At 42.2% G+C, this 15,498-nt stretch overlaps 2 protein-coding genes across 2 annotated transcripts in view; both read left to right on the forward strand.

Annotated features, from left to right (window-relative positions):
• The first annotated feature begins 385 nt into the window (after positions 1-385).
• The window catches only part of LOC148156142 (NLR family CARD domain-containing protein 3-like), a 159,217-nt gene continuing 144,104 nt past the window's right edge, over positions 386-15,498 (forward strand). Inside the window, exons 1-2 of the mRNA XM_088011369.1 lie at positions 386-442; positions 1,431-1,898. Of these exons, the coding sequence (XP_087867495.1) occupies positions 1,640-1,898 (259 nt within the window). The 5' untranslated portion in view covers positions 386-442; positions 1,431-1,639. The remainder of the gene's footprint in view (positions 443-1,430; positions 1,899-15,498) is intronic.
• LOC148156143 (stonustoxin subunit alpha-like) lies at positions 8,840-11,779 on the forward strand. Its single transcript, XM_088011328.1, has 2 exons — positions 8,840-8,864; positions 10,799-11,779. Exons 1-2 carry the CDS (start codon positions 8,840-8,842, stop codon positions 11,350-11,352), a joined length of 579 nt encoding a protein of 192 aa, XP_087867454.1. The 3' UTR covers positions 11,353-11,779.

The raw sequence follows: 15,498 nt of genomic DNA on the forward strand, positions 1-15,498 counted from the left end.
TTGATGTGCAGATGAATGATGTGTGTTTCCTCTGCAGGTGAAGCTAGAAAGTGTGTGTGAGCTGATGTGAATTCAGCAACATGGATCAGTGTGAGGACAGAGAGGAGGGAGTCCCTCCCTCTAAAACCACTCTCTGTGGGGAAGATGAGAGCCAGAGCAAAGGTCAGAGGTGAGGTCACCATCTCTAACTGTCCACAGCCCTTTTCACACAGCGTTCACTATATCAGGCCAAAACAGACGTGGTGATGAAGCTGCTGCTGCTCCTCTTTGCTGCTTCATCCAGACTGAACAGATTCAGTTATAATCATCATGTTTCTGTCAGGATCCATCAGAGACTCAGACCAAAACCAGAACCAGAACCCAGCTGTGTGTCCTTTAAGAGCGACAGGTCAATGGGTCAACCCACTGACTTTAAATCTCCTGGATCTCCACCATCAGAGAGGTGAGCTGTTTCTACCTGCTGTAGAAACAGCAGGTAGAAACTGCTACCTGCTGAACCAGAAAGTTTCAGATGTTCCCAGTTATATTTACAGAGTTTTGATCCATTATCTAAACCAGCTGCTCTGTTCTAATGAAAACACCTTCATATCTTCATCTCTGGTGATGATGATGATGTTCTGCTGCTTCCTGGCTCCATGTCAGACTAACAGTGGGACACATTTCCACCAGCCACTGGGAAATACCTGGTAAACCAGTCTGGTCCATCAGGACTTGGTTCCTGTGTGCATTGTGAGATCAGTTCAGCAGGAAGGAAAGCTTCATGATGTGGTTGGTGAGATCTGCTGGAACTCAACCAGACTGAGCTGATGTGGACCATCAGAGGTTCTGCTGGTTCTTAGTGGATCAGCAGGAACATTAAATCTTTACTTGGATCATCTGGTTCACTGCTCACATCCAGATATCACTTCATGGACCTTTACCTTCTGATTGTCTGTGTGTGGACAGATATAATGTGAGCTCACTGGCTTCCAGGATCTACAGGATCCATTTTAAATCCTCTAGAACATCCAGGAGAGGATCCCACATGGACACACCCACATATCTCAGAGCTCCTCCATGTCCACATCACCTCAGATCCAGTCATCAGAACCTGATGGATGTCCCACACTGTCCTGAAGACCTGTGTGGACAGAGCCTTCACTTCCACTGTCCCCAAGCTCTGGGACTCTGTCTCCACCAGCATCAGATCTGCTGACAGTGTGGACAGTTTGAAGTCCAAGTTCAGCACCAACTTTTTAAAATGTCTACTGGTGATTCTGGTGTTACTGGTCTTCATCCTTGTAGTTCATCTTCCTCTTTCTAACTTCTTTGTATTGTGTTCATGTGATGCTCTGTTTTCTGCTTTAATGTGACACTCTTAGTTATTTTATTAGTAAATATTGCTGGATGAATATTTCCTGCCTTCCTGATTGTTCCTGGTTCCTCCACAGAGTGGACCAGCAGAGCTCAGAGGTTCCCAGTGGTCCGTCTGCCCAGCAGCATCAAACACAGCTGGACTCCATATTTATGGTCTGTACATGAACAACAACTACTTTTCCATGGTTCTGTTCACAGTCGTCTCCATGCTGCACTTTGTAGACCAGAGGACTGTCAGTCTGTCCAACATCCATCTGGTGTTTGGCTCCATGATTTCAGTCTGATGTTTCCTTCATCTATTATTCTGTTCCAGCTGCTGGAGGAAAACATTGTCACTTTTGTGAAGAACGAGCTGAAGAAGATCCAGAAGGTTCTGAGTCCAGATTACCCAGAATGCTTAGAGAGTCAGAGAGAGGATGATGAGGTGTTGAGAGGTGATGATGAAAAGCAGAGGAAGAGCAGCAGAGAGGCAGTGATGAAGATCACACTGAACTTCCTGAGGAGGATGAAGCAGGAGGAGCTGGCTGACCATCTGCAGAGCAGTAAGATGATTTCTACAAAGATTTGACCTGATGGATAAATGACACATTTACTGATGTCTGAAGAAATGGAATCACATTTATTTAAATCATCTTCAGAAGGTATTTTTGTTTCATCCCTGATTTTACTTTTTGTGTTATTTTAGAACATCTTGCTCCAGTCTGTCAACATCACCTTAAATCTGGTCTGAAGAAGAAGTTCCAGTCTGTGTTTGAGGGGATTGCTAAAGCAGGAGGTCGAACCCTTCTGAAACAGATTGACACAAAGCTCTACATCACAGAGGGAGGGACTGGAGAGGTCAATGATGAACATGAGGTCAGACAGATTGAAACAGCATCCAGGAAACCACACAGACCAGAAACAACAATCAGACAAGAAGACATATTTAAAGTCCCACCTGGAAGAGATCAACCAATCAGAACAGTGATGACAAAGGGAGTGGCTGGCATTGGGAAAACGGTCTTAACACAGAAGTTCACTCTGAACTGGGCTGAAGACAAAGCCCACCAGAACATCCACTTCATATTTCCATTCACCTTCAGAGAGCTGAATGTGCTGAGAGAGAAAAAGTTCAGCTTGGTGGAACTTGTTCATCACTTCTTTACTGAAACAAAAGGAATCTGCAACTTTGAACACTTCCAGGTTCTGTTCATCTTTGATGGCCTGGATGAGAGTCGACTTCCTCTGGACTTCCACAACAAGGAGATCCTGACTGATGCTACAGAGTCCAGCTCAGTGGATGTTCTGCTGACAAACCTCATCAGGGGGAAACTGCTTCCCTCTGCTCTCCTCTGGATAACCACACGACCTGCAGCAGCCAATCAGATCCCTCCTCAGTGTGTTGGTGTGGTGACTGAGGTCAGAGGGTTCAATGACCCCCAGATGGAGAAGTACTTCAGGAAGAGATTCAGAGATAAGCAGCAGGCCAGCAGGATCATCTCCCACATGAAGACGTCACGAAGTCTCCACATCATGTGCCACATCCCAGTCTTCTGCTGGATCACTGCTACAGTTCTGGAGGATGTGTTGGAGACCAGAGAGGGAGGAGAGCTGCCCAGAAGCCTGACTGAGATGTACATCCACTTCCTGGTGGTTCAGACCAAAGTGAAGAAGGTCAAGTATGACGGAGGAGCTGAAACAGATCCACAGTGGAGTCCAGAGAGCAGAAAGATGATCGAGTCTCTGGGAAAACTGGCTTTTGATCAGCTGCAGAAAGGAAACCTGATCTTCTATGGATCAGACCTGACAGAGTGTGGCATCGATATCAGAGCAGCCTCAGTGTACTCAGGAGTGTTCACACAGATCTTTAGAGAGGAGAGAGGGCTGTACCAGGACAAGGTGTTCTGCTTCGTCCATCTGAGTGTTCAGGAGTTTCTGGCTGCTCTTCATGTTCATCTGACCTTCATCAACTCTGGAGTCAACCTGATGGAAGAAACACAAACATCTAAAAAGTCTTCATTATTTAATAAACCTAAACTAAAGTCTCTCCATCAGAGAGCTGTTGACCAGGCCTTACAGAGTCCAAATGGACACCTGGACTTGTTCCTCTGTTTCCTCCTGGGACTTTCACTGCAGACCAATCAGAGACTCCTACAAGGTCTGCTGACACAGACAGGAAGTAGCTCACAGATCAATCAGGAAACAGTTCAGTACATCAAGGAGAAGATCAGTGAGAATGTGTCTGCAGAGAAAAGCATCAATCTGTTCCACTGTCTGAATGAACTGAATGATCGTTCTCTAGTGGAGGAGATCCAACAGTCTCTGAGTTCAGGAAGTCTCTCCACAGATAAACTGTCTCCTGCTCAGTGGTCAGCTCTGGTCTTCATCTTAGTGTCATCAGGAAAAGATCTGGATGTGTTTGACCTGAAGAAATACTCTGCTTCAGAGGAGGCTCTTCTGAGGCTTCTGCCAGTGGTTAAAGCCTCCAACAAAGCTCTGTAAGGACACACATTGTTACTGCAGGTATTGTTGATGGGTAGAAATCTGCTAATTATGAGGTAAATATTCATGTTTCAGTTTATATTTTGGTGCTTTGTCTCTTCAAATTGTCCCACTGGGGGGGAAAAATACAAAGGTTGTGTAAAATCAGATGGTTCCTTCTCTGTCCAATAAAAACATTGTTGATTTAAAGAACATAAATTCTGATGAATAGTTTAATACCAGATTTTCCTCCCCGTCTCCTCAGACTGAGTGGCTGTAACCTCTCAGGGAGAAGCTGTGAAGCTCTGTCCTCAGTTCTCAGCTCCCAGTCCTCCAGTCTCAGAGAACTGGACCTGAGTAACAACAACCTGCAGGATTCAGGAGTGAAGCTTCTCTCTGCTGGACTGAAGATTCCAAACTGCAACCTGGAGACTCTCAGGTAAAATGTGACCAATCCTGGTGAAACCAGATTTCTGTCCTTTACCTGCTTTCAAAGATGATGCAATTATTATTTGTTATTGTTTCGACCGCCTCGGCCAGGGGAAAGGGAAGTAACATTAAAGAAACCTAGATGGTAAAGGTTTTACAATTAGAGAATTATTTTTTGGGTTTTGACAAAATAAAAGGGTAAAAATGAACAATAATCAAAATGTAGAGACTTACAACCATAATGTACTAAATTAAACAAAATCTACAAAACAATCAGAGTTGTAAACCAAAGATCTTAACTAAACAAAACTGGACTTCAAGTTCAGGTTAAACAAAATTAAACAAAACAAAACAAATCTCTAGCAGAGACACTAAGTTCCCCCACAGGGACAAAGCAACGTACAAAAGCTAGCAAAGCTTAGAAAAGCTAGCAAAGCTTAGAAAAGCTAGCAAAAGGACGAGATGAGTTTACAGCTGTCAACCCAACAAAGTTGCAAACTGTCAACAAAGAAACAGCCACTCCTTCTCCTCCTCCTCTATTATGGCGGATCACAAGAAACTTTAAGGTGCACAGCGCCACCTACTGTACATGACTGTGAAGCAACATTTCTTTACATCTATTAAATTGTATTTATTAATCTTGTTTTTTGAAGAAAAATAAATGATGCTTTTCTTAATCTGTAAATATCCGTTATGTTTCCTTCATTTCCTAACATTCCTTTAAGGCTCCATTCTTGACCTGTCCTTCCAACCATTCTTTTCAAATTCTCCCTTTCAGATTCATATGTTCTACATTTTCTTTCTCTCCACATCCTGAACATTTATCATCATTTTTCCTCCCTATTAAATATAAAATATCATTCAAATAGGTCTGACCTACTCTGAATCTGATCATTATTATTTCTTCCCTTGTTTCTCTCATTAATATTTCTAATTACTACTGACTTTTGTACTTTATATAATCTTCTCCCTTTCTTATCTTCATTCCACCTTTTTTGCCATATTTCCATTTCTTTACTCTTAATAAATGATTTCCCTTCCTCTTTCCCAAAAGGAATTATAATGTTATTGCCACCTCTAAAGCCCTTTTTGCTACTTTATCTGCCTTTTCATTTCCTTTAACCCCTTCATGAGCTGGTACCCAGCAGAACCAAACATCGATGCCACCTCTATATAATCTAAATAAACTATGCTGAATTTCTAACACTAAATCTTTCCTATTATTTCCTTCTCCCTTAATACTTTCTAAGGCTGCTGTAGGATCTGTGCATATCACCACCCCGTCTGGTCGAACCTCCTCTACCCACTGTAAGCTTAATATACCTGCCATCATCTCTGCTGTGGAAACAGATAGGTGATCTGATAATCTTTTAGAAACGTGAATTTCAAACTCTGGAATATATATTCCTATTCCCACACATCCTTTAAGATTTTTAGAACCATGTGAATAAATTTTGAGGTAATTATAATATGAGTTTCTTAAATATACATCAGTCTTTCCCCCTATTTCATTTAAATTCCAATCATTTTTCATTTTAAGAAGTCTCATGTCTACATTTACCTCAGGAAACAGCCATGGAGGAAAAACACTAATCGGATTAAACGGAGCTATTTTCTTATCCTCTAATCCAGACATTTTGATCAATTTACTTATCATCCATCCAAAACCATTACTCTGGAACTTTGCATGTTCCCAACAGTTTTTAATATAGTTGAAGTTACATTCTCTTCTTCATTACTTTTAATTTTCCTCCAATAAACTAGAGCTAATTTTATTCTTCTCATTTCCAGCCGAGTATTAACATTAGCAACATTTAGCATCTTTATCTCACTTTCCAAATTCATGTGGACCTCCACATCTTGGACTCCTAAGTTTACAATCCTTTGCAATGTGTCCCATTCTTTGGCAAGTAAAACATCTGAGGGGTTTGGGGATGAACTCTCTAACTCTGTACTTCATGGATCCTAGCTGGATATTTTCTGGCAAAACATTTTCAGATTGTAAAATTACTGCCATTGTGTCTTTAAGTTCTCCATCTCTTTTACTTTTAATCCTGGTGGCGTCTGTTATTTTCCCTCCTTTGATTTCTTTTTTCAAATCCTCCATTGTCATTTCCATAGGAACTCCTGATATTACTCCTCTCAGCCTTGATAAAGACCCTGGAATATGTTTTAATTCTTTCCCCCATCAAGTTTTTCATTCTGATTATCTTTTGTTGTGTTTCACTGATAGCATATATTAGCATTCTTCTGTTGTTCATAATTCTAGCTGTTTTAATTTTCCCTGTTTCTTCCTCTATTGCTCTGGTCAACTTTATCGGGTGGATAGATCCTCCTTCTTGCTTCAATTCCACTATGACTTTAAATTCCACTTCTCTAGTAAAGTCATTCTGTTCTCGTGAACTCGCCCTGTCGTTTGTTTTTGTCTTTTCGTTCATTGTTTTAATCACAACAAAAGGCAACATAATTAAATATTAAACAGTCCCTTAAATCAGTAAAACAGGAACATTGTTGACCTGATAGAAAAAGACATTCATCCTGATGAATAGTTTAATACCAGATTTTCCTCCCTGTCTCCTCAGACTGAGTGGCTGTAACCTCTCAGAGAGAAGCTGTGAAGCTCTGTCCTCAGTTCTCAGCTCCCAGTCCTCCAGTCTCAGAGAACTGGACCTGAGTAACAACAACCTGCAGGATTCAGGAGTGAAGCTTCTCTCTGCTGGACTGAAGAGTCCAAACTGCAACCTGGAGACTCTCAGGTAAAATGTGACCAATCCTGGTGAAACCAGATTTCTGTCCTTTACCTGCTTTCAAAGATGATGTAATTATTATTTGATATAATAATTGATGTCTGACTGTGACATGGTTAACCTGCTAAATCTCAACACATAATAATGGATCATTTTCATTTCCTCCAGGCTGAAAGAATCATAAAGAAAGTTATTAAGAAAAGTGGAGGTCAGGCTTCCACTGATAGTGTAACTCTGGATTATTGACAGAACAAAGGAGATTATTGCAGATCTTTCCAACCAGCAGCTGTCAGACTTTCTCAACCATCGATGGGGAAATGTTGATTTTTATCATCTACAAAAGGAAATACAGTTTTATTAATATTTCAAAGTGTTAACAGTTTAAGCTCCAGTTTCTTGTGTGTTTTCCTCTTGTGAAAATGTCCAATTCAGACCTTGGGCTCTACCTCAACGCAGCGGCTTCGGATTCATTGTTGAGGTATTGGGGCCATGGGGTGTTTCGTCACCTCTGTTACACTTTGAATGTCAGGCTCTTGTTCAGTTGATATGATGGCTCCTGTCAATCAATTCAGTGGGTTTGTCGCCATTTGTCCCGAAGTAAACAGTAAACATCCCTTACCTGGTGGACAACGTTTCTGAGTCTACCATGCGCTGCGATCATAGAGGTTTGGTGGAAAACAATCAGAACAAAATGTAAAAGTTGTCAGTGGGGAGCAGAAGGCAGCTTTACACAGAGCATTAGATGGTGGAGTGGACTTTATTCCATTTTCAGAACTGGAGTCTGGAAAAATGGAAAAGAGAATAAATGGCTGCAGCCGATCTGAGAACAGCTGAACACAGATCGACGGGATTAAAACACCTGATTGGATGAAGGTTTTGTCATCATTACATCATTGGTGTGAACAGTAGCGGGTTAAACAGCTGTCCAACCGGGTTCAGCTCTTCAGTTCGCCAAAACACACACACACACACACACACACACACACACACACACACACACACACACAAACCTCATAAACCGGAGACCCACCCAAACCGGACACGGTAAAAAGCTCTGCAGGATCCGACCGCTCTTAGAACTACGGGAGGATTCAAACTCCGCTCTTCATTTTTACCTTATAGAAAAAGCGCCAAGCTGCCAAATTCACTAAAGTAAACTGACCAATCAGATTCAGGCTTTGTGCGCACCTCCACGGACTCACACAGACTCGCTACGTTTGGACACAATAGATCTTTTTTCTCCTAAATGTTAAAAGTAAAAAAATCTAAAATGATTCTTTTCTGTTTCACTTAAAGGAAAATCTCAAGGTAAACATGCAGCTGCGGCTTCCTGTGTTCAGCTACTGTTAAAAGTCCAAAATACGCTCAATAGAACTATGGGGAGGACAGATAGATATGACAAAAACCACGACTGGTCAAATATTTGCAATATTAAAATAATAATAATAAAATAGATGTCAAATGTCCTCCAGCAATGCCAGTTTAGAGCAGCAGGACAACCTAGTGGATCATCACGTTACGGCGCAGCAGCGCTTGGATGCTGCGGGTCTAAAACCAAAAGGCAGCAGATTATATTTGCTGTTCCACAAACTGAGCGGGAAAGAGATGATATGTGTGGGACAGATGACCAGTCAGACTGCTGACAATATTTTATATTAAAAACAAAATGAAAAACACCATTAACTTTAATGTGCTTGTTATTTAGCAGACAGACATGAATTTCAACAGAGACCTGAAAACCATCAGTAGCATCGATATTTATGGCTCCTGATGGCTGATTGGCATCTGGAAGAGCAAAGAGGAAAAACAAAACAAATTCACACAATTATTTTTTGATCTGAGCCAAAATGATCTGCTCTGGGCAAAGTGTGGGTGAGCATTTGGTCCGACCCGTAAACGGACATGATGGGCCCGATCTCTTTTTCTGTTTTTCATCCCAACGTCATTAGAAAGAAAACATCGTCACAGCTCTATAGATGGGGACAAATACAGAAATCTCATTTAATCTTTAGGCAGAACTGGTTCAGACCTGGACTGGATCAGAGTCAAAGCCTTTTTTCAGATGTCAGACCGGTTCCTGATCCCAACCCGACCCGAAGCTGCCGCATGTGGTGAACCTTTGGATCACTGTTATGATCTGGAGCCTCAGATTTGGTCCTCAGTGCTGGAGGTTTTATCTGTACCTCTGTCTGCATAGAAACACAGAGAGATGTCAGTCGGACTGTCAGAGTTGTGTGCAGCCTGTAAATGTCTGGCGGGACCAGCGGACAAGCAGGGCCGTAAAGTGGGGGGGCCAATGGGCCCCTGGCCCCCCCTATTCCGGCGCCTATGGCTCAATGTTCTCATCTTCTCATCATGTGATGAATTGTGTGTCTGCAGCTTATCAGGCTGTTTGGTCTCAGAGGAAGGCTGTGCTTCTCTGGCCTCAGCTCTGACCTTTAACCCCTCCCATCTGAAAGAGTTGGACCTGAGCTACAATCATCCAGGAGACTCAGGAGTGAAGCTGCTGTCGGCTGGACTGAAGGATCCAGACTGGAGACTGGAAGCTCTCAGGTATGGAGGAACCTGCTGCAGGAGCAGAGAAGGTCTGATAGAGGAGGAAGAGGAGAAACGTCTTTAGTCTGATGGGAAACATTTAGTTTGAAGAGAAATATTTAGTTTGATCATTAAATATTTAGACGCCTCATCTGGAGGCAGAGATCATTACCCAGTTTTCTGGAATATTCTCCTGACTAAGAACGGCTCACAAGGAAAATGAAAGAGTGGGATGGATTTAATAGAGTTTAATAGGGACTCTGACTAAATGAATAAAAGTGAAGTTCAGTTAGATTTCCATGATGATCTACTGATGACAGAAAGGACTTTAAAACAATATTTGATGGAGCTCCAGACCAATCAGCCCCAAGGAGCAAAAATGAGAAGAAAAGTAACTCCATGTTGGTCAGATGGATGTTTAAAAGTTCAGAGAGAGAAATCAAGATTTTGAACTAAACTCACAAGTGTGTATAGCGCCACCTGGTGGTGCTGGTTGGTAGAGGAAGTGCTGAAAGGTTGGAGGTGTTTGTCAGAGGTGTGTGATGATGGAAGCCTCTCCCTGGTTTGTGAGTCTGAGCTCAGAGATCAAATGTTTGGTTCTTGTTGAACTCTTTGTTGAATGTGATGCAGCTTCTCCTTTTTAATGTTTGTATTTCTGGATATTCCAGTGAGGCCACAGCAGGTTTTCAGCAGCAGGTTGTTTAGTGTTTCATTCCTTCATCTGTGTGTGGGAGTGTGGATGGAGCAGGTATCCAGGTGTTGATCAGAGTTTAGATTGATTGGATTTTAATGCTGATTATTAAATCAGGTTGAGCTTCCAGAAATGTTTCCTTAGTTTCCTGATGTCCTTTTAGGCTTCAGTGAGTTTCTTCAGGTTGTTACTGAGGGATTTCCTTTCTCCTCTCTGTTGGAGCTTTTCCTGTGTTTGGAGAAATGAGTTGTGCTGCAGCAGCACCAACTGTCCTTCCTACATCCACTGCAGTTTGCAATCCAGATGTTGGACTGTTCCTGTCTCAGTGGAGGACAATGTGTGTCTGAGAGACATGTAATGTCCATGTTTGCTGCTGAAAGAGACTGATGGTCTGACCCCCCTCCTCCTTTCAGGGTGGAGCCTGCTGGAGGCCCATTCTTGACACCAGGTCTGAGGAAGTGTAAGTGTGTTTTTCATCTGATTCATGACAACAAAGCAGCTCACATTCAACCATCTTCAAACTGTCACATCACTCATTCAGGATCATCATCAAAGATCAATAAATGATCAATAACTGCAGCTGGATTGTGTTTGTTTTCTCCATCAGATTCCTGTCAACTCACCATCGACACAAACACAGTGAGCAGAAAACTCAAACTGTCTGAAGACAACAGGAAGGTGACATTAGTGGAGGAGTTTCAGTCATATCCTGATCATCCAGACAGATTTGATGATCCTCAGCTGCTGTGTAGAACTGGTCTGACTGGTCGCTGTTACTGGGAGGTCGAGTGGAGAGGAGATGTTGATATATCAGTGAGTTACAGACGAATCAGGAGGAAAGGAATCAGTGAAGACCGTATGTTTGGATATAATGATCATTCCTGGAGTCTGAACTGCTCGGATGATGGTTACTCTGTCTGGCACAATGACATAGAAACTCGTCTCTCCTCCTCCTCCTCCGTCTCTAACAGAGTATCAGTGTATGTGGACTGTCCTGCTGGCATTCTGTCCTTCTACAGAGTCTCCTCTGACTCACTGATCCTCCTCCACACCTTCAATACCACATTCACTGAACCTCTGATTCCTGGATTTGGGTTCTGGTCCATATCTGGTTCTTCAGTGTTTCTTTGCTGATTTGAGTCTAAAGATTTTCCTCCAGTCAGAGAAACTCTCTCACTGTTGAACAGATAGTTCATCTCTACAATCTATTTCTTGGTGAAACTTTTCTGCTTGAGTCCTTGGAAACTTTTTCTTCTTCCAGTCCTTTAAAGATGGAAGCTGGGATTATTCCAGGATTATTCCAGGATCCTCATGTTTTCCTGTTTGTTTCCAGTCAAAGCTTCACACTGAATATCAAGATGTTGTTTCTCTTATTTTTTCCTCTCATTCATCAGATTTCATTGAAATGTTGATCAGTTTTTCTCTCTGAACATTTTCTGTTTCTGTCGGCTCCTATTTTTCTAAACTCGTCAGATTTGAATATTAAATCTTCCTTTTGTTTATTTGCTGCAGTTTTTCTTCATGTGTTTTAGAGAAATAAAAACATTTTTCTTCTTCTGCATTGGGTTCATTTGCTGCTCATTCTGTTCTTTTCCTGTTCAAATTTAAAAATTTGCATTAAAAATATTTTTCATCAACTCTGCTTTTCAGAAAGTCCTAGTTAAAGTAAAACATTCCCATCCCATGAAGGTTGTAATGTTCTCGTCAAGAGTGTATCAACTCTGACTAAACACTGAGTTAAACCACAGCAAATGATGAGAATGAGACGTGGAGTAAGGTTGACTTTTTACTGTTGGCTTCCTCTTTACATGCTGCGGTGAAAACTGCAGACAGAATGAACACAAAACAATACAAAACTTAGTTCTGTGTCTGAGCAAACCTTACAAACAGTCCATAAATGTAACATAAATATGAGCTCTGCAGTCAACTGAAATGTACCATGAACAGTCAGAAGAAAAACACCAGTCACAATAATGAAACATTAGCATTTTAACAAAATATCAGACACATCTTAAGTAGCATGTATCTTATCATAAAACATCACTTACAGCATTACTTCAGGTGAGCTTCTTTGTGGATGGCAAAAGATTAAATGCTGAAGACAAAATAACATCCAGCCATGCTTGCTGCAGCTCCAAAAAATCCCAGGAAATTACTAACCAGGAAGTCAGACACTGATAATACAATGGTTCTTCAAAATAAAAGCCTTCAAATTTACTACAGCTACAAATAACTAAAAATGTCATCAAACTTACTATATCCATATAATATTAAAGAAAAATGCTGTAAAACAGCACACTCCAGTCTGACCTCTGTGAGGTCACTCTGCCTTTTGATCATGAAACTTTAGTCCATAGAAGATTCATTATGCAGAAGCAAAACAACCTCTGTGATAGGTCTAAGGTAAGTTTTTGGGTTGCCTTCCTCTGCTGTTGTGACCTCGACCTTTCTTACATATCCGTCTTGTCCTGGGAATGTAGCAGTGATCCTCGCCAGTGGCCAGCAGTTGCGAGGAGCTTGCTTGTCTTTCAGAAGAACTAAGTCTCCTATTTGTAAGTTTCTTTTGGGTACTGTCCATTTTGAACGTTGTTGTAAAGTCGGCAGGTACTCCCGTCTCCAACGAGTCCAAAATTGATTTGCTAATACTTGTACTTGTCTCCACTGCCTTGTAAACAAGTCTTTCTCAGGAAAGTTTCCAGGAGGTGGAGGGACTCCAGACTTTTGAGTAAGAAGCATTGCAAGTGACAGGATGAAAGGATTGTCTGGATCTGCAGAAACAGGCATCAAGGGACGGGCATTGATAATGGCAGTAATTTCTGACATTAGAGTACACAGGACTTCGTGAGTCAAGGAAATGTTTTGCTGAAGCAGCATAGCATCCAAAATCCTCCTTGCCACGCCGATCACGAACCCCCCATGTGAGAGGCGTGAGGCGGATTCAATTCCCAGACACATTCCTGATCGGTGAGATATTTTTGCATTCTTGTGTCCATTTGTAGCTCCTTGCAAGCCCCAATAAAGTTTGTGCCACAATCAGATCTGAGCTGTTTGGCTGGTCCTCTCAATGCAAAAAACCGTCTCAAAGCATTAATGGTGCTAGATGTGTCCAGTGATTCTATTAGTTCAATACGGACAGCTCTTGAAGTCATGCAGCTGAAAAGCATTGCCCACCGTTTTGACTCTGAGTGCCCTCCTCGAGTGCGTCTTGCCATCACAGACCAGGGCCCGAAAACATCCACACCTACGTAGGTAAAAGGAGGACAAACTTTAAGTCGCTCTGGTGGTAAATCCGCCATCTGTTGTTCCTCCATCTTCCCACGTAGTTTACGACAAGTTATACACTTATGGATAAGTGATTTTACAAGAGACTTGCCTCCCAATATCCATAAGCCACCTGCTCTTATGGCTCCTTCAGTTAGATGACGACCTTGGTGGTGAACCTGTTCATGGTAATGTCTTGATAGAAGGAATGACACATGATCATTTTTAGGTAGGACTACAGGATTCTTCTCTGCAGGTGTCAGTTCTGAGTACTTCAGCCTGCCGCCAACACAAATCAGGTCATCCTCTAAGACTGGTCTTAGCTTCTGCAAAGGGCTATTTACAGACACAGTTTCCTTAGCCAGTAAAACTGACCTTTCTTTTGCAAAAACTTCTGCTTGCACTGCTTTTAGGATGACTTTTTTGGCTTGAGCTATTTCTTCACCACAACGGGGTAAGTTGCATTTATGCCAACCTACACACTCATTCCTGTGGTTGGAACGCTTCAATGATTTCACCATGTGGATCAAATATGCAACTCCTCTCAACAAGGAGCTAAAAGATGAAAACCGTTTGAAGCGATCTGTAGAAAGGGCTGCCTTTTCTATAACAGTAGAAGAGGTCTGAACTAGTGGTCTGATTTCACTGTCCTTTTGTGGTTCGATCAGTTCAAAACTCTGAGCTGTATACTGATTGCCTTCAGATGATTGATAAAGAAAAGAGGGTCCGGTGAACCACGAAGTCTGTGATAATTTTGATGGAGGCACAGACCGTGATGCATGGTCAGCTGGATTCTCGTCTGTGCACACATAGTTCCACTGAGTTGGCCTTGTGGACTGGAGAATGCGCATCACTCTATTGTGGACATAGACATAGAATCGTCTTGACTCATTGCATATGTAGCCAAGAACCACTTTACTGTCAGTATAGAACTTGACTTCATCTATTTTCACATCCAACTCTTCTTGAATGAGATCTGACATTTCTACAGCCAAGACTGCAGCACACAGTTCAAGCCTGGGGATTGTAGGCTCAGACTGAGGGGCAAGTTTAGCCTTGGCCATAACAAAACCCACCTCAATTTGTCCCTCTTCTTGAACTGCTCTCAGGTAAGCTACAGCCCCAATAGCCTTATTTGATGCATCTGAGAACACGTGCAATTCAGTCTTTATCACTGAACCAAGTGAGGTCTGAGTGTACATCCGAGGAATATGAAGCTGCTTCCGGTCTTGTAGTGAATCCCTCCAGGATTCCCATTTTTCACGTTTTTCTTCTGATAGTGGGTTATCCCATTCATTCTGATCAGTAGCTAGTTCTCTTAGAAGAGCCCTTCCGCAGATGGTGATGGGTGCCAGTAACCCCAAGGGATCAAAAATACTGTTAACAGTAGAGAGAACTCCTCAACGAGTGAACGGTTTGATTGTAGTAGATGCTGAGAAAGTGAACATGTCAGTCGTGATCTCCTAAAGAAGACCCAAGCTGCGCTGAGTGGGTGTAGCTTCTTGTTCAAGGTCTAGGTCCTTGATCAGTGGAGCACAGTCCTCCGGAGGAAAATTTTCTGTGACTGACTGACTGTTTGACACAAACTTGTGTAGGCGGATGTTTGACTCAGCTAGTGAGTTTTTTGTCCGTTGCAGGAGGTCAATCGCCTCAGTCTCCGATGGCACAGACATTAAACCGTCATCCACATAGAAATGCCTTTCTACAAAGTCGATGGTATCAGCACCAAACTTCTGCGCTCCCTCTCTGATGGCTCTCCGTAGCCCGTATATAGCCACAGCAGGAGATAGCTTGTTACCAAAAATGTGGACCTTCATTCTATATTCCACTACTTCCTTGTTGACGTCATTGTCTTTGTGCCATTAGAAACTGAGAAAATTGCGGTGGTCTTCACGCACTTGGAAACAATAAAACATTTGTTGGATGTCTGCTATTATTGCAATCTTTTGCTTCCTAAAATGTAACAGTATGCCAAGAAGAGAATTATTCAGATCAGGCCCTGAGAGAAGTACATCATTG

This window comes from Poecilia mexicana, unplaced genomic scaffold (genome assembly GCF_051168715.1).
Source record: "Poecilia mexicana isolate PSO_F unplaced genomic scaffold, ASM5116871v1 scaffold_12, whole genome shotgun sequence".
NCBI lineage: Eukaryota > Metazoa > Chordata > Actinopteri > Cyprinodontiformes > Poeciliidae > Poecilia > Poecilia mexicana.